We start from the raw sequence: 24,064 nt of genomic DNA on the forward strand, positions 1-24,064 counted from the left end.
GCTCCTCAGCCTGAGGTTCTGTGTGTTGAGCCAATCGGGTCGGCTCCTCAGCCCGGCTGACTCTCTGCCAGCTGCAGGTTGTCGTTAAGGTCGTCTCCATGTACACAGCGGCTCGGCTCGGCTCGGCCCGGCCCACCCAGCCGCTCTCCCACGGCCCAAACCTCCGTTAGTTTGAGCTCAGGCAGGAAAAGGCTCAACATGAACGTCTCTGCAGATCCCACTGTGAGTATTTCACAAAAACAAAACTAAAAATCTGCTGTTGGGCCTTTAACTCAGACCTACTGAGTTCTGGTTCTGTTCTTGCTGTTTGGATCCGATTTGTATTTAAACTCAAAAATGCATTTTTAGAACAAAATTCTTAATTTTCTACTTAGAAAACCATTGTACGGAAACCCATAGCTGTCAAAATGCAGAGTCAATGTGAGAAAAAGAAAGGTAGACATGATTATTGTTTTGATTAATAAATGAAACATTTTTAGAAGCAACATCCTCCTGGCAGATTTTTCACAGTTACAACTTGATTTCTAAAATCCAGTATGGCCGACTTTCATAAATCAATGTTGCAGATGCTGTAAACAATGTTTATTTCAGTCCCATTAGACATAAAAATGTAGTTTTAAAGGTTTTATTGATGACTGTAGCCTCCTGGTTGCTGAATATTTTAGTTAGCAAATCATTTGGAAATGAAATGTTTTTAAATTCTCCTCTTAAGTCACTTCTTAAAGAAAATAGAAAGAACCACGTTGATTGTTCTAGCTAACAGAGGCTAGCTGTATTTTTAGCATTCAACTATCATGTTGTTATATTTAGTTATCTGATATAAATAAACCTTAAAGCAGAAGGAAATAAATCACAGTTAAAGGTTATAATCAGTCTGTAAAGTTTATACGTGTATAAACCATCATCAAGTAGCTAATGCTGTGAGCTAGCATGGAAGCTAGCTTCTTAAGCTTTGTGCTTATCAAAAATTACTTTTTCTTGATTCCCTAAATAAACATAACTTGTCAGTTTAAAACCAAATTCAAGTCCAGACTAATATTTATGTTACAACAGATTTATGAGTTGTTGGATTAGCTACATGCTAACATTCACTTAGTTAGCTTCAACTCTATTAGTTTTACCAGTTGTAGTTTAACTGACACCCAGTAGATTCTTCAGGTTCATTATTACTTTGAAATCCTCCTGATGTTGTTAAATCTGTAGTTTTTAGCCAGTAGCTCTGAAATGTGTATTGCTAACATCAGCTGTTAGCCTTTTTATAAACCAAAGCAGGGACACATTCAGGCCGTTCTGAAGGATCCCTGCAGAGCAGCAGAGTCATTTTAATGATGGTTAGCCCTATTAGCATATCATTTTTACTTAAAACCATAAAATGTGAGAATCTCCTTTGATAGGGGAGACCTGTCTGCTAGAAATTATATTTCTATAGAGCTAATTTGTTTCTCCAATTACATTTAGCTGTGTAACATAATTAGTGGGGAACATTAGCAGCATATAAGCCTAATTTCTAAGAGACGAGGTCAAGGAGTAACGAGGACAGAATTATAGCGTCTCATTCATCAGGCGCCACTTTGCTGCATAATTACCTTTTATTGAAGCTAAACAAGTTTGTTGGAGCTTCTGATGGTTGAACGCAACTTAAATAATGTTCAGTTTTAACATTTCGTCCTGTTTGTGAAGCGAGTGAGACTTTCTGAGAGGAGTAAAAACACAGTGGACGGTTCTGATTGCGTTTAATCAGCCATCACAGCGTTTGTGTCGCCGGCGTCCGGCCCACTCATGTCACGACTTCTTCAACTCGCGCAGCGCGGGAAACAAATTCACTGCCGTCTGTCCATCTGTGTTTTCTGCAGAGAAAAGCAGATGAAGACTTTTGAGTCGTGAAGGTTCAGGATTACAATATTCTCTGTAGGTGTTTTACTCGTCATTTAATTGCTCATTAAATTTCAGGAATCTTTGCCTGAATTTTTCTCCTTTTGCATTTTTTGGTGGATGTTCTTAAAATTTGTTTAGCCTCTAAAATGTCGGCTTGTGTTTCAAAAACCGTTTAATTAAACTTGCAGAGGAGGCAGGAAACTCTGGGAAATGGACCTTTGACCTCCAAACAAGGCGATTTATTCACTGCACTGCAAAAACACAACCAAGTGTTTTTATTTAGCGTCTCGTGCAAATGAGACAAAACTTACGCAGGAGTCACTTTTTATCAAGACAGAAGAAATTGTCTTGATAAAAGATGATGAAAAATTGATGAAAAAAGTTTATTTATCTGCAGTCAAATTCTGACATTTCATCATGTCAATTATTGTCTAAAAACAATCTCTTATATCTTGCTGTAAAATTACTTAAAGTGAATTCATGTGAAATAATAGTTTATCTGCAGTTTGCTGCAGATAAACAACGTTAACTAGCTGCTTGCTAGTTAGCGTAGCTGTGAATGTCAGCAGCTCTTCCTCTGCTGGTTTCAGACGCTGTGAACGTTCTGGAAGTTGACTCGGGTTTCCTGATGCTTGATGAATCCCTGCTCTCCCTCTCTCTGCTCAGACTCCAGGTTTCCAGAGGAACAGAGAGGAGCTGCCCTTTTCTGTGGACGAACTACGGCAGCTGATAGAGGACAAAGTTAGCTTCCTGTGGTTAGCGACTGCAGACGACCAGCAGGTAAAAACCTCAAAACTCCAGAGTTCATGCAGCAGATCCACTCAGAGGAGTTCAGGAACTGAACTAAATGAATCAGATTCATTACCGATCTGAACAGTGCGGAGTGATTTTTTTTTTTTAGTCAGGCTTTTCTGGAGAACCTCTGTGAATGTTAGTTTCCAGGTTTTTCCTCAGACTAAAGTTGAATTTAGCTCAAACTGACACTTTGAGTTCTGGGTAAAACATGTTTTTTCCATTTTGATGCAAAATATTTATGTATATTTTTTGTACAGTTTGTTCTTTTCTGAATCAATATATTCCAGTTAACAACTAATAAATTACTAAATTAGTTTTATATTATTTCTATAATTGATTCTCTGATTAATTGTTTCAGCCCTATCAGAAAATAACTGAATATAAATGTACACCACACTTTTCAGATTACATTTTTTCCCAATATTGTATTATGAATCATTTTCCTCCTCTGTTGTTTTATTACATAAAATCTCCGAAATAAGAAACTAAATGAAGTAAAACCTGGAAATGTTCATATTTGGAGGAGAATCCGTTTGATTTCAGAATATGAGGTTCTGATCCCGGTTCTGTGAGGTTCTGATCTCGGTTCTGTGAGGTTCTGATCTCGGTTCTGTGAGGTTCTGATCTCGGTTCTGATCCCGGTTCTGTGAGGTTCTGATCTCGGTTCTGATCTCGGTTCTGTGAGGTTCTGATCTCGGTTCTGTGAGGTTCTGATCTCGGTTCTGTGAGGTTCTGATCTCGGTTCTGATCCCGGTTCTGTGAGGTTCTGACCATCTGGTCTTGGTTTCATCACCACTATTCAGGAATCGGCTTCAGTGGTGCCGAGGTTAAAAACCAAACTGAGATTATTAATAATCCTTCATCCGATTTATTCCTCCTGAAAAAACTCAAAATATCAACAAATAGTTTAAATACTTTCACAGGAAACAAAATTAACCTACAGGTAAAAAATTGCAGCTTTTTCAAGTCGATAAATAATCGCTTAAATATTTCCCCTGGTGGATTATTTAAACGACTGGATTATTAATAATCTGCCAGTGGAGATTAACACTTTCCCATCAATATGAGGGGATTATTGATCGGTTTGCAGCTGAACGTTGTTCTGTCGGGTCTTCTGGGACGTTTCTCTGGAGATGTTGTTGTTGCTGGTCGGTTCTGACTCAGTCGGACTCAGACGGGCAGATGACGGGGCGGATCGGGTCGATCTCCGCGTTCTGCCAGGATGACTCAGCCGGTCTGTTGTCTTCCAGCCCACGGCTCTCCGAGGCCTCTGGCCGCTGCAGCAGGCTCAGACTGGACCAGAACCGAACCGCTCCGCCGGTACTGATGAGGTTTCTGCCCTCGCTCTGACCCGGTTCCTCTGGGTCTGACCCGGTTCCTCTGGGTTCTGCTCGGCCTTCGCTCTGGTTCAGATTACATCTTCATTTTAACTGGAAACTCAGAAACTGTGATGTAACCGGGCTCTTAAAGGGCCGGTTCACCAGAACCATTGGTCCAGATCCGTTCGTCTGGACCGAACATTTCTCCTCAGCAAGTACACGGCGACAGTGGAGAGCAACAAACACGACTTATTGGTGTGGCGTTTAAGCATTAGCTTCAAAATACCGTCTTTGTAAATAGCTTTAGCATTAGCCTTGCTAAATAAAAGGTGGGTGTAGCGCTTTAGCATTAGCTTCGCTAAAAACCATGTTGGAATAGCGCTTTAGCATTAGCTTCACTAAAAACCATGTTGGATTAGCGCTTTAGCATTAGCTTCTGCTAAATATGAAGTTGGCTTATTGCTTTAGTTGTCTCGTCCATATGTCTCTCTCTCTCTCAGGGATTCTGTTGCTCGCCCTAGAGGTCAGGGGTCAGGGGAGCTAGTAGCAGCAGTAGCTCCGTTAGCTTGTGAAATTAAAAACTTCCGGTTCTGGTTCCGTCTCTAACGTCTCTCATTTTGACATGTCAGGAGGTTTCAGTGTTTCCCGGATGCGTCGTCCGTGGCCTGGTTACAGGATGACCTCTGACCTCTGTTTGAAATGTTCCCTGTCAGGGTTTGGTGTTGGAGGAGAACCCAGAACAGGAGCTGTCACGGTTTGCTGCTCTGAGTCGGGAGTTGACCTTTCACCTCCAGGAGCTGCAGAGCCGAACGGAGCAGGAGCTCAGAACCATCCAATCACAGTGAGTGGAACCATGTTAACGTTCCTGTTGCTGTGGAGACACTGTGGATGTAAACATGGTGAAATTTAGCAGGTTAGCATTAGCCTCCACTAGACACCACACTGCTGTTAGCCGCTTGATGTAGCATTTAGCTTTGAGACTGATGGTGATGTAGCAGAGGATTGTGGGACGTTTAATGTTGTGATCAATATTGATAAATATTGATTTTGGCTCAGATTTTCATTCGGTTCATCCTGAGTTTTACATGAACTGAACTGCTGTTTATGTTAATCATGTTTTTTCAGGTTATTTGATCAAAATGTGTCTTTTTCTGACAGTTAATCTTACAGCTGGTGACATCACTGCACAGCTTTGCTTGTTTTATCGTATTAATTGACACTTAAAAGGCAAATATCAGCTCATTTACCAGCAGAAAAGGATCAAACAAAACTTTAAAAGTTGTTTCAGTTTCTCAGAACATGAAACCTCATGTTTGTTTTCTTAGCTCTTCTCTCTGTGCTGTTATGTTTGGAGCGTCTGTGGATGAGCGCGGCGGCCGCGGCGGCGCTGTTTGAACATGAGTGGGTGTGGAGCGGCTCGGTGTTGGTTTGTGGGATTTTCTTGTCACATGAAAGCGTCTCCTGACAGCAGCAGGTTCTGCTTCGCTGCAGCGAACAACAGGATCTTACTTGCCTTCCTGGGTTGTTGGAGTGGAGCAGAAGCTGAGGGAGGGAAACGAAAGTGGATTCTTCGTCCGTTCGTTTGTAGGAGGGATTCACCTGTGGGAACCGCCGCAAACGGAAAAAACCATTAATGAGGCACTGACTTCCTGTCTGGACATTTTAAACCTGGACCAGTGATGGAAGCTTCATAAAACTTGAATCGTCAAATTTAAACAAATAAGTTTGATCTTTAAAGTGTTTTAATCAAAATTAGCTTCATTCACCAAGCTGTGCACAAACAAGGAATTTGATATTGATTTCACTTTCTGTTTACTGTAAATATGCAAAAAGGAAAAGTAATACATACATATTTAACTTTGAAGCCAAAAAGTATGTGTCCAGCATGTGTGTGGTCTGCAGACGTTAAATGCCTGCACTGAAGTTGACGAGCAAGAGAAAACTAAACGTAACTGAAAACAAAGTAAAATTGAAACAGAAAAAAGCAGCTTGAATCTGAAAATTTGTTCTTTTTTTTCCCCTCACAAACATTTTGGCCTAAATGTAGCTCCATAGGGATGTCTTTGACATGTCCTAACTCCCATATAAAACCCTGGACTGGCATGAAAATGGACCCTCATGTCCACAGGAGCGTTTTGTCCCTTTCAGTGCAGGAATTAGTTTAACTTTAGTTTTCACGCAGTCACTGTTTGAGGGAATCGCCATGGCAATGAGTGACTCAGCATTTTGCTGTTTTAAATAAATCCAACATGGAGCCAAATGTGTTGCACATTTTGAGTCTCTAGTGGACATAAACATGGTGTTGATTGTTGAAGAAGAAACAGGAAGAGGCTTTAACTTGGACTTTCAAAATAAAGTCAAAATATGTCAGTAAAAACAAAGTCTGCTGTTTTATGGTTTAGACTTTTAGAAATTCAGGTTTCAGATACTGAAACTGACCTGAAAGCTGCATGAAGGGATTTAGTTTTTGTTCTCATGTTTTAGAGTGAAAACCGTTAAATATCCAAATAGGAAGTGAAGTTTCTTCAGATAGTTTCATATCCTGAGTTTGGACTTTCTGGGTTGTTCTGTTGGATTTTCTTCATATTTCAGGTTCTTGTGATTCATCAGCTTATTATTTGAATCCTCCTGGCGTAGATGAAGATTTATGAACTTTAGTTTTGGAGTTCATCTCCTTTCTGCTTGACCTTCTTCATACTTTGGACATAAATGGTGTTTTAAATCTGAAATAGTTTCCGGGTCGGATCAGGACCAGCTCTGCTCTCTCATGACGTCGCCGTTTCTCCTTCCATTGTTTCAGAAAAGACGAGTTAAAACACATCGAGGTGTGGCGGCTCACACACACCCACTCCTTTAAACTCTGATCACATTCCAGGAAAACCTCCAGTTTCTCCTCAGATCAGAGTCCAGATGCTGGCGGAGCCTGATGCTTATCACTGCTGCTGCTGCTGCAGCGTGTCGCCGCTGCAGCTGCTGCAGCGTGTCGCCGCTGCAGCTGCTGCAGCGCATCGCCGCTGCAGCTGCTGCAGCGTGTCGTTGCTGCTGCTGCTGCAGGAGGATTTAACGTTCGATCAGCTTCACAAACACAGACTGGTCCTTAGATAAACCAACTTGTGGTTCTCATTTGTTGATTATTAAATCCGTCTCTGCTGCCAGATCAGCACTAAGCACGGTGGAGGAGGAATGATGCTTTGGGCTCCGCAGCCAAAGAACCTGGAAACCTTGAAGTTGTTGGTTTGGGTCAGAGTTCATGGTCCATTCAAAGTTTTCTAGAGTCAGATGTGAGTCCATGTTTGTTCTGGGTTGTTGGGAGAAAACCCTGCTTGAATGGCCTAGTCAAAGTCCAGCTGCAAACTTTAACAAATGAAGTGAGGTTTTTAATTTTATTTAAATTTGGAGTTTTTATGTAAATAATTAGAGAAGTTTAGTTTCATGAGGACTGTGTGGTTGCTGCGGTTACCGCTGACAGCCTGCGGTGATGCAACAGGCGGCTGAGCTGCCAGCAGCAACAGGCCGACTGACAGGTTGGAAACGTCCCAGCTCAGCCGCCGGCTCAGCCGCCGGCTCAGAGCGTCGTCTTTAAACTTTCTCCCGTTTGAAATGACGGGAAAAAGCCGCTGAACCTGCTGGAACCTGAACCCAACGGCTTTGACCTTTGGCCTCCGTTCACCGACCTTCACGGAAAATCAAGAGTCAGCAAATAGTTCTAAAGGAAAAGTGACATTCTGCATTTATTTTTTGCTGACAATATAAAGAGTTCTAACCAGAGTTCTATATTATTAAAATTAATTTCAAATCATCTGAACAACCAAATTAATGAGGAAAACAATCATTTATCAGCGTATTCTCTCTGATGTATCGTAATGATTTATAGTTTGCATTAGTTGAAGCTTTTTTGGGCACCATTACTGGCTGCAGCCCGGGGCCCCTCACTCTGTGGCTCCGGCCCTGGACTCGGTTTTCTCAGTGGAAACATTGAAATGTTGATGTTTTCGTTCTGCGCCTCGGCTGTGACGTGTTTTCTCCGGGTTTCATTCGTCTGAATGAAACACTTTCTGGTGGAAAACAAACAGAAATCCTGATGAACGTGTGAATTCTGCTTGTGAAATAATGAGGAGGTAAAAACCCGGCAGGTTCTGGTGCGTTTTGTCGTCTTCTCGCCTCTCCGTACGCCAACAGAACCGCCGGCAGCGGGCGGAGGAAGTGTTCGCATGTCAGGCGTCGGGTTCTGGTTCCGGTCCACTGGGTCGTTTCCCAGTGGACCGTTCTGAATTCCTCCAATGAACATTTTGAATAACACAAAACGTCAGATTTCACTGTAATATTTTACAGTGAAACAAGGTTTGTTTAGTAAACAAACCTTAAGTTATTATTTCTCTGTATTATTCTGCATTTTCATGAATTATGGAGATCAATTCTGGGTAAAAATGTGTTTATCCCCCGCCCCTTAATATTTCTTCTACTTTTGATTATTTATCACCCTAAAATGATTCTGATCAAACAAATATGAAGTAAAAGCAAAATGAAATTTAAAAATTCTATCAAAACTAACCTTGTTCAGTGAAAAGTAACGGTGGCAGCGGCATGCTGTGGGCCTCCTTTCACCACTGATTAAATCAGCAGAGAAAATAGATGGAAATAAACAGAAACGTCATCAGTTCACGGTTTTTCTCTGGAGGATCACAGATTAGTTTCAATCAAAATATTGTTTATAAACATCTTGAAAATAGATTTTTCAAAAACATGTCAATTAAATCTAATTTCCATGATAATTTATGAACCAAAACTCTTTGTCTCTGTGTTTCTGATCCACATCATAAATAAAATGTGACGTTTAGATGAAGCTTCAGAAACAGAATATGAAGTTGTTTCTCTTTGTGTTTTTAGTCTTTCTTCATCACAGCCTCCTCTTCCTCGTCACAAACACTTCAGATCCTCTGATGCTTTCTAACAGAGGTCTAGTGCCTCCCAGTGGACAGAGGGGGAATCACTCGCTGCTTCCATCATGAATAATGAGATATTTTTCATACAAATCCTGTTTCTATTCAACCTGCAGCTTTGTATTAAAACTTATGTCTGTCTGGACTTTTGCTGTGATATTAATAACCAAACTTTTGTCTCTATTCGCCGTCAGACGGTTAAAACCTGCAGCCTGTCAGGATTTAGGATCCCAACCTGCTGCTGTTATTCACTTCTTTCTGGATTCCGTGATTTTCTGGGGTGAAACAGAACAAACACATTCCTTCAGACTTGTTTTGACTCAAACAGCAAAAAAACTTATGCAATATTTTTTGCATAAGTTGTTCAATAATTACATTTCTGCAAAGCTTTGTCTTTTTCACTGCCTAAATATTTGCTGTTCTGTTTTATCTCGATGTATTGAATGATTTCCAGAAGAACAATCCAGTTTGTGTGGAGCACTAAAGCCGCCAAAATGAAAATAAATACAGAAATAAATGAAAGCCAGTTAAATCTGGCAGCATCGCGGATATAACAATAAAAAACAGACCTGGCAGGAAGTCTGGGAATAAATATGAGGAATAAGCAGAGGAAGAAATAAAAAAGGTACAGCTATAAAGATAAACACAGGCTGAATATTTCCAGATATATAAAATAGTTTTGTAAATTAAAAAAAGAAAAATTGGGAAATAAATTGAGACAATAAATAAGTACAATACAATACATAAAACGGTACAAATTTGAGAAACAAGTTAACCATTTACACAAATTCTAAAACTGTAAATAAAATAATTCATGTAAATATGTGTTTTGTCAGTATTAGTCCTCCATATTTTTGTATTTGATTTATTTTAAAATTTGTAACCTTGTAATTTTTAATAAGTTTATATGTATTAGTCCACCATATACATAGTTTTACGTTACTTTTTATGTTTCTCTAAAGCTTTTAATTTTGTCTGTGTTGGTGCCCCATACATGTAGTACTTCAGTCGTTTGCTACAAGTGTAGCTTTTAATTATGGCAGCACTAGTCCTCTATGCATTTTCTGTGAGTATGTCTCTGAAGTTAATTTTGGCCCTATTGGTTCTCCATACGTTTTGTACTTGATTTTACTATTTACATTTCTCTGTAGCTTTTATTCATAGTATGGATGCTTTAGCCCTCCATACTGTAGTATTTAACGTATTTTCCTGTTATAAATCTTTGCAGCTGTTATTGGTTTTGGTCGTGTTGGTGGTCCGTATCTGTGCTGCTGTTGTGAGGTTGTAGGACCTGTGATAGTTATAAATCAACAGGGAGGGACTCTGAATGTGTTTTTGTCTCCAGACTGTGTGAGATCGAAGGCCGCCTCCAGCAGCTGACCGCCCAGCCGCCCGACCTTCAGCAGAAGAAGAAACAGACAGAAGAAGAAGAAGCGACGACCACTTCCTGCCCTCAGACGACCTCCGTAAGTTACAAACATCCAGACTTCATTTTGAGCAAATGCTCAGCAGATCAGCATCGATTCAGACTCATAGAAAATGTTTTCCTGACAAAGTGCAAAATCTGTTTATTGATTCATTTCTGAATTGAAAACCAATCACAGGAAACAAGAAACACGTTTGATTTCAAAATAAAAGACACTAAGCAGCAGGATAATAAAACGACTTCATAACTTTAAGCTTTGTTCCATGAAAGCAACTTTTTTCATCTGATAATATAATGAACATATTGTCATGTTATAATTTATTCCCTAATAATTTATTCCCTAATAATTTATTCCCTAATAATTTATTCCCTAATAATCTGCCGTAGCTCCTCCCTGCAGCAGCCTGAGTGAAAATGTTTTCTATTTTCTGGTGTTTCTGCAGAAACTCGAGGCCGTCGTAGCCGATCGTTTGATCCAGTCCGAACAGCTGGTGTTCCAAGAGCAGGCACTGAGCGCGCTCCGTGACCTGCTGACCCTCGACCTCCACAGGTACCAGGAAGAGAGCCGCAAACTCACCTGCCTCACTGAGAAGCTCACCGGCCGGTTGCACAGGTAAACCAGCTCTGCTGAGAAACCCCAGGGCCGGCCCAAGGCATGTGCGAGTTGAGCGGCCCCAAAGAGCTCCAAGCTAGCATGATGAAGAAATATATATATTTAAAATAACATGAAATAATACAAACTAAATGCTATCAAACATGGATAAAAACTATTTCTATATTCTTTTTATAGTTGCTACACAAATAATATCAACTTGTTTACTGTAAATTTAGTGTTTAACAGCTGATTTTACTTTCAAACATTTAAAATAAAAACTATGGCATCTTAAACATGACTCTGCATTTCAAAACCCAAATAATTATTTTTAGTTTCTTAATCCTATAAAGCTAAAATCAACAGCTGTAATAGCTCTGGTGTGATGTGAGCTAATTACAAAAGAAGCTAATGCTAGCAAATATAAACATAGAAATGAGAAAGAATGTGATGTTGATGTGTTCGTATGGGGCCCCCAATGAAACCGGCTTCGGGCCCCAGGAAGGCTTGTTCCGGCCCTGGGAATCTGTCTGCTGTGTTGTTGCTGATAGATGAATAATTATTGATCTTTTCCAGGTCAAACGGAGAGAAAACCTTCATCTGTGCAGAGGGTGAAGAAAGTATGCAAGGAAAGAACGAGGCGGAGCCGGAAAAGAACATGGTACAAACATTTCATTTCAAACGCTCAGCAGCAGCTGGTTTCACTGTTAAAGACTAAAAACTAACATTTTCTTTCATTACTGATGCAGAAAACTAAATCTACTGCTGACTTCAGCCACTAGCAGACTGAAGTCAGCGACCCTGACCTCTGACACTCAGGGTTACAATCGCTGCAGTTTTAGTTTCATTTCATTGGGACTTCTTGTCCAATTAAAATAGTTTTAATTAGGTTTTAGAGTGTTTTATTCATTTTCATTAGTTGTTATTAACTAAACATTGTTTAGTTTTCATTAGTTGTCGTAATAGATTTCCAGGTTTCTCAGTTTGAAAACAAATTAGGTTTTAATTCAGCTGCTATTAACATAAATCTGTTGCTCTGTGACTTGATGTAAAACTGTTTTGCTCATTTTGTCTCGATTTTTCTGGCGTTTTTATTTAAACGTGTTTAATCGTTTGACAAGCGAACAGAAATAACTAATAGCTGCTGATGAACGAAGCCGCGCGGTTGAAAACATGGCCGCCTCTTTGTGTTTCTGGTGAGCCTGGCGTCCGTCCAGCTGTTGTCAGTCTTCCTCAGACAGTCGGAGGAGAGACGGAGGAAACATCTGCCCGCTCATCTGGCTCTGTCTGTCACACACACACGCTCAAACACACACGTAAAAATCAACAAAAAGCATCCCATAATAACCTGACAGAGTTGTGACGGGAAATGATGAGGGAAGAAACCTGGTTTGGAGTCTTATTATAACAGGAAAGCTGTCAAGGTGTCACCACAGTTTAACTCTGAGAGCTTAAACACAAACAGCTGACAGGCCGGCTGCCAGCGCAGCAACAAACTGGGATTCCTGCCGAAAAGACGCTTCTGCCGCTCAATGTTTCATATCACGCTCCCAAAAGTCAAATCCTGATGTGTTGGAAACATCTGCACAATGTGAAGCAACACCAAACTCTACGGGGCAAAAGTTTGGTCAAGAAAAGCAAAGTTTTCTAATATTTCCCTTCAAAAAAAAAAAAAACCTTAAAGGTGCAAAACTCAAGTTGTGCAACTTCAGTGAAACGATAAACAGGTGGCAGAAAAACAAAACAAAAACAAAACGCTTTGGAAACGTTGGAGTCACTTTGTCCCAAAACCTTTATGAGAAATGTATGGAAGCTCACTTCTGCCATGAAAGGAAAAAAATACAGTTTGAAAATCATGATCACAAATTTTAAAGTCAAAATTACAAACTTAGAATGAGAAATGTAGGTTTTAAAATCATATTTATGAGTTTATAGTCATAATTGTTCATTTTGCAGCGATAAATATGATAATGTCATTTACTTATCTGAGTTTTAAAATCATAATTACAAGTCGTTATTGTGAGAATAAATGCCATGATTACATGTTACAAGCTACTATCACTGCAGTTTCTGTAAAGGGCCTTCACTTTTTCTTTCTTGGCAGAAATGTGCTTCCGTACCTTTAAGAACAGATTTGTAAGAAAATAGTGGTGGACAATTGCTCAATGATGGGCAGTTAATAGAGGAGCCATGTTGTGATGACTTCCTGTTTCAGAAATAGCAGGAGCTTCTTAAAGAGACAGAGGCCCAATTTCAAGGTGTTGATTATTATATAAGTCATACATTTATTTTGAGTCACATTTCATATTTATATCAAAACAACTAAAGGTAACATAATTACCTACTTGTTCCTTGGAAACACTTCAAAAAGTGGATAAAAGACTTGAAACATTAAAATATGGTGGAAAATAAAAAAACAAACGTATTTATATCAAATGTTCATCAAAATTCAGAGACTGCTGTCATGAAATCATGTGAAGTCAGTTGCTGTGTGGATTCAGAGGGAATTGGGTCACATCCTGTTAAAAACTGGGTTCACATGCTGACAGATGTCAGATTTTACCCCTCAAATTATATATTCACAAACCAAAGAGTTTACCGAGCAGCCCTCTGCTCCCCCTCTGTGACCTCTGACCCTCTTTATCAGATCATTCAGTTACTCTGGATAATCACATCATTTTGATTACGTGTTAATCTAATGGGTTTAGGCTGGATTGAATTAAAAACGGCTTGGTGGAAACGATGATCCGTCCAGGATGGAGAAACATGGTGGAGATCAGTGGGCTGCTGTTTCTGCTTCAGGCACTTTTTAGGTCTAAACTTCAATTTTACACCTAAAATGAGTCAATTTTAAGTCTGAGAAATTAAATATTGCTCAGTAGGTTTCATCATTTCTTCAGTTTCAGTGTTATTTGTAAAAAAGATAAATAAGACAAATAAATATTACAGTAAAATTAAGAAAAACATATTTCAGGCTTGAATGAGTTGAAGTTGTTTCCAAAGAATCTGATCAAACTACAACTTAAAATTAAAGTCAGATGTTTTTGTCTGATCTGTTGAAAAATGAGACAAACATTTGAACAAATTTTAACTATTTACAGCCTTCTGAATAATTAATGATCTTTAATGACTGAACAGCTGCTTGCTTGTTTCCCCATTTTGATGTTGAATCTTCCAGAGGTATGAATAATTGTGAGCTTAAACGTGAATAATCTGAGTGGGAAAAAAAATCACAGAAGCTCAGAAAAAACATTGAGAGCTTTTAAACAAACTAATTAATGAAAAGAATATAAAAAAAGGAATGACATTTATTTTTTGTTTTCATAAAGTCAATAAATGTAATATTTGATCAATCAGATCTTTATTACCACATAAATTCTCCTTTATGATGCTGAATGACGGCTGAGATCCTCATCCTCTACACTTTCATCCTGAAGAGAAGCCCAGCATGCCAGACGTTTCCCAGAATGCACCTCTGCTGTGTATGTGGGTCAGATGGTCCTCTGTTTATTGCCATATGTTTGTTACTGTAGTGAGGCTGCAGGGAATAGAGGTCTGAAATAAGAGCGCCAGGAGGATGTTTGTGTTTTTATTGAAAGATGCAGTTTGTCTCTCATCCAGACACGTTCTAATGATCAATTTTAGCTCATTTTATGTTCTGTCAGCATAACTCAGGTTATTATTTTCTTATCTGTTTACTCATAATTAGTTATTTTTTGGTGCTTTCAGTGCATGATTTCTTTTTATTTAGTCAATTTCCTTTTTCTTTTCTGTGCTTTATATTAGCTATTCAGCTAGCCTTAAATTTTATAACAGTTGATTGCTTTACATAGAAGCTACTGAATCTATTTCTAAAGCAAAATTTGATTAGTATGTTAACATTTTTGTCCTTTGACAGCTTATTTAATTAGTTTTTGTCTAATTTTAAATCAAACTAGCTTTAAAAAGCTAATCCATTTAGCTATCTTGCTAATTGCACTAGGGATTGAGTACTATTATGTTCTTTCTTGTTTTGGAAAGTAATCGTTTCTAGTTTTCTTTTAGAAATATACCAAGGTGTTGATTTAAATTATTTTTATTTAATAAGTGTCTGTTTTCATCCAGTACCAACTAAGCTAGCTAAAAAGATACACGTCAAGATTAGAGCATCCCTTATTCCATTGCTTTAAAATCCAAATAATGCTTTGAAATTTTGCAGTTGCACTGTGTCCATTAAATAATAAAAATTAAAGTCACACGTGAATAAGTTTTTTCATGCGATAAGCCCTTAAAAAACATAATCAACCTACTACTTCCTGTCGTCTTCTTCATGGTTTCCACCAGTAGTAACATCTGGTTGTTGATCATGCAATAAAATGTTTCCATTTTGGTTTTGTGAGATAAATCAATTTTGATACGGATAAAAAATAGAAAACATCATCCTTGTGTCAAAACTTTTTTGAAAATTGACATTCTGATTAAGTGAATTTATGTGGAATTATATGGCGAATGTAAATGGCAATAGTGAAAAGTGAATCAAAATGTTGCAGATTTCTGGTGGTCCTTTATATTCTGTTTATAATTTCACTTGGCTTCCACTCATAACGTAGCGCAGAAGCTGCTTGTTGCTGAGGAGAGACAACAAGCAGCTTCTGCCTGGTTCTGACACTGCAGCGCTCAGGAAGCCTGAACTCACAGGGCAAAAATAATAACTTTAAAAGTCATCGGCTTGGAGCTAATCCCACCGCGGCCTGTGGACATTTTAATACCGGAGTGATTAGCAGTGATCCTAAAGCCCGGCCAGCCAGCGCTGTCAGGCCCGGGCGGCCGGCCCGCCCCAGCCTGGGCTCTCCGTCCCTGGGGGAGGCGGTCAGGCGAGTCCCCGGATTAAGGCCACTCTGGAAAGTTAAACCCCTGGACGTCCGCCACTTCATTTCTCTAAGTGGCATCAGTTCCCTCGTTATGACTGTTAATTAAAGTTGGATTTATTCAACAGGATTTCTTTACTTTTCTAAAAAAAGACATTTTCTATTTTTTGTCATCTTTCTGTTTTATTAAGTGGATTTTTTTCATGGCGTGTCTGGGTTGTTTATCTGTTTTTATTTGTGTGAGAAAGTGGGAAGCTGTGTTTGGGGGAGGGCTGGGAATTTTTTCATATGAGTGAGCAGATGTTGCAGTTTCTCAGGAGGGATTTATGTCAGGATGGGAACACACAACACTCTGGGCTGCGTGTCATAATGAATGCATTTATCAGTCAACATCTACACGCTCTGAACGCGCGCAGAGAAAAAACCTTTTATTAACACCGAATAAACATCCAGGCATATAGCAGGGATAGAACAGGACATTATGTTTGTATTATTTATCATTCCTGGTTTTTACTAACATTTAGATATCTGGAGACATGAAAGGCAGATCTTCAGAAAATTATTAGAAAAAACTAACCTGCGTGAGGACAGAGAGATTTAAATTATTAAATATGGCAGAGTATTTTGGACAAACTAAGAAACAATCATTTAATTACAAAAATAAGTCGTATTACGAGACTAAAATTGGTGTAATATGAGAATAAAGTTGTAATAATATGAGAATGAAGTCATAATGTTAAGAGAATAAAGTAAAAATTAGCAATTAAGTGGGAATAAAAGAGTAATCATGTTACCAGAATCAAGTTGCACCATACGACTGAAGGTGATGCAGTTTTCACATGGGGGATTTCAGACATTCACTGCTGCAGCTGAATGTCTGAAAATGTAAAATGTTAAATATTTAGGATTTTTAATTGATGATCCTTCGTCTTTCAATTTCCGCATTCAACCGCTGGTGAAGAAGCTGAGATCAGAAGGTGATTGTTGGATGCCACGTTTATCTATTCTGGACTGCAGTGAAGTTTTAAATCCTCGTTCTTCGACTAAACGTCTTTACTCACTGGTTTACTGTTGATTCGTCAGCAGGTTGAGATTTTGAAACCTGAGACATATATTTCAGTTCTGCTCTTTCTGATGGATAATATTCAGCAGATGTGTGTATTTACAGAATGGGTTAGTGGCTCCGGAGCAGAGTCCTGTCTAACAGCTGCTTGGGGGGATTTGTTGCTGTGTTTTCCTCTTTCAGCATCGCCCAGTCAGTTCCCAGATTCCCAGTAACGAGGGATCACATGGCGGCCATGTTGGTTCCAACCTGCGGCGAGCCGACAGCGTCAAAGACCTGCTGAGTCGATTCTCCGGTCCGACTCCATACTTGTTTTCATCTCAGAGCGCTTTCTCCGGACACAGACGAGTCCTCAGGTCGGTTTCCATGGAGTCGCTGAACTCTTCCAAGTCCAAGCTGAGCGTTTTCACGCCGAGTGCCATCGAAGTGGCCGGGACTTCGACTCCCACTGTCACGGTGACTCCATCCAAAGATGCCGAACAGAACGAGGTGGAGTCGACTAAGAAGGAAGTCAAATCCACGAAAATAACCGCCAGGATTGAGTGTCCAGTAGAGGGCAGCACTCAGAAGACAGATTCAGAAACGACGAGCAAACCGAAAACTCTGAAATCTGGTAGAGATTCGGTGGCCGACTCTGGCTTGGGTTCGGTAAGAGACGGAGGATCAAATCTGATCCAGACGAGCCGCATCCATCCGGGGAACTTTGCACCTTTTCTGGACGCTTCATCACACATCGATTTGCATGATTATTGATCCCACTTAAAGGCACAGCACCACTTCAAACCTTTAGAGTACATCATCATTTAATCGTCGACCGAACCTCTTTCTCATCGTTGATTTTTTTCCCTACAATGTCTTGAAAAAAACACTTCTACCTCTTTAACGCTCAGATTTTGTCTTGGTACAGCCACAAACTTTGATGTATTTAGAAATTAAATTGACATATCCACACAAACGAAACTGGGATTAAAATGATGCATGTTTCAGAAATATTTACATAAAATTAAACTGTGGAATGAATTTGTTGCAAGTTTAATTTAGACACAAAGCTCTTTAGACTTTTACGTGTGAGTAAATAACATGCATCATTTTCTCTCCATGTTGATTCATTACAGAAAACCCTAATAAAATTTACTCAAGGTTGTGGTTGAGATATTTCTACAAGGCACCAAATTTTCCTTTTTATGTCAATAATGACTTGATTTTATTTCACAAAACAATTGAATTTTGCTTGTTTCTGTTTGCTTTCTGAACTTTTTCCCAGCGTTTCCACAAAGTGTGATGATGTAAGGTTGGAAAAACTATATGACCTGAAATCAGTCCTGAACCTGAAAAAAAATTCTTTAGGTCATTTTTACAAAATGATGCCTCAGCAGAGACCTGCAGGTTCTTACAGTGTTGAAAAACGAGGAATTTACTTTTCATTTCTGAGTCTGGATAAGAAAATAAATTAGAGAAGAACAAATGAAGTGGTAAACAGGAAGGCTGGGGAGTGTTTTGTCCATGATTGCATTTTCTTCTTTGCTTTGATTTGAGAAAAGGTGCAAATAATGACAATAGTTTTATTCCCTACAAAGGAAAACAAGGGGAATGTTTTCCACTGTTTTGGGTTTAAGTGCAAACTCCCCTGCAGTTGCCAGTATTTCTTGCTTCCCCTCCACTGCTGCCTCTGCTTCACATGATGACTGATTTGAAAGGCTCAAAATGGTGGCCATCTTGAAAAATTGCTGAAATTCAAGCGGCTAATGGGAAATATTGACCTGACCTTATGGGTGAACATGCCACTATGTATGCTGGTATGAAAGGTTTCTAGAGTGACATGCTGGACTAAAAGTTAACTCTTTAAACTTTCCAAATCTTGCTTTTGCTGATCCGTTGCTTCTCTTTGGAATGAAAACACCTTAAATCTTTTGATTTACTCCTCCATCTCATCTCCACCTTTCCTCTGAATCCTTTGCCTCCATCCTTCAGGAGTCAGAAGTGGATTCAAGCAAGCAGTCTGACAGCCCGTCTGAGGAGGAGCCGACCACGCCCAGAGCCACCATAGTCACCCAGAATCCCAAGTACCAGCTTCTGATGAACCACGATCTGAAGACCAACGGGCTGAGCACCAGGGAGGCCAACGGGCCGGGCGGCACCGTGTCGGTCGGGGAAAGAAGCCCCCTGCTCTCCAGATGGGAGACCAACCGGTCAGGGACGAACAACTTCCGCGGGTCCCTGGAGTCCCTGGCCTCTCGGGACTGGGACACAGGATCTGACAGGGTGAGTGAGGAAGACCAGAGTGTGTGTGTGTGTGTGTGTGTGTGTGTGTGTGTGTGTGTGTGTGTGTGTGTGTGTGTGTGTGTGTGTGTGTGTGTGTGTGGGTGAGAAGGATTTTGGTAGATTAAGTTTGGGCCAAATAGGAAGCAGATGCTGAGGATAACAGTCATTCTAGAGTTAACAGCGCCATCACATGGAGGAAACGGGAACTGATTTAATTCCTGCGCAGAAATCCGAAGGTCTTCTTGAATTTAAGTCAAAAAGACGTGAAGTTGATTTATTCTGGGTAAAAAAAGACTTAAACTTCAAGCTTCATAAATAGTTCAATACTCCAAAGTATAAAAAATAGTAAAAGATTTAGATTTAGAGTACTTAACATTTATCTTTAAAGGAATTTATTAACCTCAAATATGTAGAAAAGAACTTAAGGGAAATAAAATGAAAAATGTTAAAATATTCCAAAAATTTTAAAAACAAATTTATTGTTTAAAAAAAAAACACAAAAAAAACAGATTAAGCATTAGTTCAGGCCTCAAATACTAAAAATATCAAAAATAACATTTATATACCTGCTATTTATCTTTAAAGGAATTTATTTACTTTAAATATCTAGAAAACAATTCAAGTCAATAATAAAATAAAAAATGAAAAAATATTCAGTTCAAAAATTTTTTTTTGATATTTTCAAAAGTGAAGATTAAAAGATACTTAAAGCATTAGTTGATCCTAAAAAATGTACAATGTCATTTATTTAATCTTCTAAATATTTTTTAACTAAAGTTGAGATTTAGAGACTTACTTTAAAGCAACTTTGTTTCCTCACATATTTAGAAAACCATCGAAAGTAGATTAATAGACAAAAGTTTTAAAATTCAAAATGGTGAAAAGTTTAATAAATGTTTAAAATTTTAAATATTTAAAAAGAATATAATTAAGATTCTAACTAAATATTTTAATGTAGAAAAAACTATGATGTACATTTTTGAAGTTTAAAGGTATTTAAAAGAATTATGAAAAATTTAATCTATTTAATGTCTTTTGCCAAACAAATTTCTAAACTTATTACAGAATATTTTTGGTAGGTGCTTTTGCTGATATTTAGATAAATTGGTAAAAAGTACATAAATAAATAATAAAAAGGAATAATTTTTATTTAGGTTGGAACAATATTGTATATAATCAGATTAATTAACTGATTTATCTCCAAACCTTCCAGCAGTAACTTGTCTGTTGCAGAATGAGTCCAATCTAATCTTTTCTTTCCAGTTTTTGCACAGCGCCACCTTCTGGAAGAAACACAGATTGAAGGTTTTTCGCTCCGTCAGCTGACTCACAGTTTCCAATCAAAGCACAGAAACTCGGCTTCAATTAATGTTTTTATTTTACAAAAATCACACTAGATCTACTGTGACGGAGTACTGGAGACAGACTGAGGATTTCCTTTTAATTACAAAGATAAAGTTACAATATTAGCAGAAGAAAGTCGGAACATTATGAGAAAAAGTTGTGAATAGTAATCCAAGGATTCTTTCTGTTGATAATTTGATGTTGATGTGTTAAAAGATGAAGAGTTTCCTGTTTATAAAACAGATACCAATTACAAGATGCACAACATTCCTCATATTAAGGCAGCAGTAGGACAGATTCTTTATGACAATTTTATTCTCATATTATGACTTTATTTTGGTATTTTCATGGCTATTCTTGTAATATGATGTCTGTAGTCGACCATTACAAATTTATTAGTGTATTATTACAACTTCACTTAATATTATGACTTTATGCTGTAATTATAACTTTATTTGCAAATTCTTTATTTTTTATATGTTTATGACTTTTTCTTATAATGATTTATTTTTTAATCATAAAATGTTGGTATATTCACAATATTTTCTGGTATTACTTATGTAATATTTTAACTTGATTCTTGTAACTTCTCAGTCCGGCTCTAATACTCCGTCTCCATGTTAATGTGTCACGCAGCAGAAATGAAACAATAATTCACAGCTGATGTCACGTTTTTCCTGTTGAAGTAATAACTGCCTTCATCAGACCTTTGCATTTGTTTGCATAGAAGAATTTTTGTCTGTTTTTATTTGCTGGGAGTAAACAGCTGTTGTGTGTTTGCAGACGGGCGTTGTCGACAGCCCTCCCCGCGTCTTCAACAGTCCGTACGCCACGACCACGTCCATGGATTACACCCCAGCCTACCGGATGTCCGAGTACAAGGTGTGTGTCTGGTTTCTGTGTGAAGTGGAGAGTGGGGAGCTTTAGCGGATGAAGTTGCGTTTGTCTCCAGGTTCAGGGCAGACTCTCTCCCGCCACCTCAGAGATGAGCCTGTACGGCTTCAACAGCCGCAGCACCAGCCCCATCGGCGTGCCCTCGCCCACGCTGACCGCCCAGCGCACACGATTCTCCACCTACGACACCCTGAGGAGAAGGCCCGAGATGACCAACACGGTACAAAACCCGCGCCTGTCTCTTTAAGGAAGCCATCGCAAAAACAACGTTTAAAGTTTGTTCAGATTTTAGGGTTAAAAAAGTGAATTTTAATGTGTTCATATCTGACCAGCAGGTGGCGCCTGTTCACTACAGCATTCGCTCCGCCACATTGGGAGCGCCGAATAAGAAAGACTTCATAGAAGAACTGACCAAACAACTGGACGGCTGTCAGAAGGTAAAATAAATCTCAGATTAATAAGATACCAATCTGGCTCTACAGATGCATCTGGATAAATTCAAATAATACCAAAGAGATTATTTTATTTAGGAGAGTAAGCCATAAAGATCAGTATTCAAGATACTGGATACTCTGAGTGCTTTATCCAAACAAATATTGATGGAAAGTTGAGTGGAAGGAAGAAAAGGTTTGTAGGGAGAACTGGACTTGCTGCAGTTGTAACATTTGCCTTGTACAAATAAACTGAACTGAAATGTTCAGTTTAGACTAAATTTGGCATAAAAGTTAAAGATTTAAAGACATTTTGTTTGGTTTTATCTCGGAGCTCCATGAGGTTCTGATTGCTGTAACTTTAACCAATAATACCAGAGATTAGAAGTATTCAATATAAAAACTGGATTGTTAGTTATTATGTGACTGATTATTCAACAGTATTTCTCATGTTTTGTGTTTTCTTCAGCGCAACGCGTTCCTGGAAGCAGAGAGCGTTGAGATGGAGAAAGAGAGGAACCAGATCAGGTCAGAGCCGACGAGCCGCATCATCACAGATCATTTCAACTATTTATGCTTAATCCTGATTAATCTGATAGATTAAATAATGCAGGTTAACCTGAGGAGAGTTATGGGATGGATGGAAACAAATGTAAAGCCCGAACCACCTAGCTTAAAAAAAGTTAGTTACAGAATGCAGCTAACGCTAACCTTGAATAGGTTGGCAAAAAAAGTGATTCAGTAGCGAAATCATCCAGCCTAATGGAAGTAAACTTTCACTGACCACAAAAAATTAACAAAAAAAGCAAGATAGAAACCATACAGAGGTATATTAGCAGCTAGCAGTTAGCTGTAGCCTCAACCATCTCAAGTCACAGAACGCAGTGAGTTAAATTTTTGCCTGACAGAAGAGAAAAAATAAATACATAGAATATTTGCAGTTATTTAGTTAGACTACAACAAAAACTAACCCTGTGATTAATGTTCTTAAGTAGATTTTTTAAAGAACTTAAGACAGTTTAAGGCTTTACTTTTAAGTGAGGCGGGAATAACTCAATGACTGTAGTCCAATGAACACACTTTATAAATCCTTAGCCAGAAACAGAAATTGTGTAAATTGTTTGTTTGTGTTTGATTTGCTGCTTCGACCATGTGAGGTGTAAATCTCATCGGTAACGGTCCGGTTGTTCTGTGAAGGTTCGATATGCGCGCCCTGCTGGTGAACAACGAGGACCTGCTGAGGACCAACACCCAGCTGAACAACGAGCTGAAGAGAATCAGAGAGCAGATGATCGAGATGGACAAGGAGAGCCAGGGCCTCCGGGAGAAATGCCGAGAGATGGAGGTGAGACGGAGATTAGCATGCTAATCCCTCTGGTCGGATGATTTTCATACTCAACTCAGGATGAGTTTCAACATGGCTGCCATTTTGTGCCTTTTAAGCCACTTATTGCCAGAAATGTTCCTCATTTTAGTGGATGATTTTAGTGCCACATCACGTTTTCAACCATTCATACAACTTGAAATAATATGGAGCAAAATGAGACACCAAACTGAAACTGAACACTTTGGTGTTTACAAATCTGACACTGAAATAAGACCAAAGTCTCAGACCTTTTGTCTTTGTTTGGCTTCAGTCTGTGTGACGTTTGTTGTTTGTTTTGCAGATTGAGGTGAAGGAAACCCGGGAAATGATGGTGGAGGCCAACAACCAGGAGTACGCCTTCAACTTCCTCCAGCAGTCCCTGAAGAACAAGATCCAGGATGCTGAGGTAGAACCAGACGACCTGCTGTGAATCTCTCACCCAAACAAACTGCATAGACATAATATAGACGTCTGAGAAGTTTTATTACACCTTCTCTGTTATTATGGAACATAAACTACCACCATTACTTCTTACGAGTCGGCCATGTTTGTTTGTTTGCTGCTGTTTGGCGTTCAGGACAACCTGGAGAAGCAGACCCAACACGCCCAGTCTCTGGCCGAGAAGCTGTGGCTGGCAGAGAGGCAGCTGGATGAGCTGGAGTTGGACAAAGAGACCCGACAAGAAGACGTCTGAGCTCAACAGCACCATCCTCAGGCTGGAGGAGGAGGTGCAGAAATGATTAATCTGCTGGTTTCTGGCTGTAAGAGGCGCCGCTAATGGCTGCTTCTGTTTCCAGCTCAGCGAGGCGCTGCAGTCGTCCACCCAGAACTCAGCAGAACTGAGCCTCCACCTGAAGCTGCGTGAAGACGCCCAGATGAGGGTGGAGGAGCTGGAGGAGGTGCTGCTGGA

General features: G+C 39.2%; 1 protein-coding gene across 4 annotated transcripts; it reads left to right on the forward strand.

Annotated features, from left to right (window-relative positions):
- On the forward strand, window positions 1-24,064 carry LOC129353018 (paramyosin). 4 transcript variants are annotated; one of them, XM_055022231.1, is made up of 17 exons: window positions 1-222; window positions 2,542-2,655; window positions 4,703-4,830; window positions 10,275-10,395; window positions 10,799-10,968; window positions 11,524-11,608; window positions 17,041-17,505; window positions 18,829-19,119; window positions 20,383-20,424; window positions 21,247-21,345; window positions 21,416-21,577; window positions 21,690-21,794; window positions 22,258-22,316; window positions 22,986-23,133; window positions 23,456-23,560; window positions 23,732-23,882; window positions 23,952-24,064. In XM_055022231.1, exons 1-16 carry the CDS (start codon window positions 199-201, stop codon window positions 23,846-23,848), a joined length of 2,235 nt encoding a protein of 744 aa, XP_054878206.1. In that variant the 5' UTR covers window positions 1-198; the 3' UTR covers window positions 23,849-23,882; window positions 23,952-24,064. The 4 variants fall into 4 exon arrangements, with proteins under 4 accessions (XP_054878206.1, XP_054878207.1, XP_054878209.1 ...); XM_055022232.1 differs by having other exon boundaries at window positions 3-222; window positions 21,693-21,794; XM_055022234.1 differs by lacking the exon at window positions 20,383-20,424 and having other exon boundaries at window positions 3-222.

The sequence above is a fragment of the Poeciliopsis prolifica genome, unplaced genomic scaffold (genome assembly GCF_027474105.1).
Source record: "Poeciliopsis prolifica strain line A6 unplaced genomic scaffold, Auburn_PproV2 SCAFFOLD083, whole genome shotgun sequence".
Taxonomy (NCBI): Eukaryota; Metazoa; Chordata; class Actinopteri; order Cyprinodontiformes; family Poeciliidae; genus Poeciliopsis; species Poeciliopsis prolifica.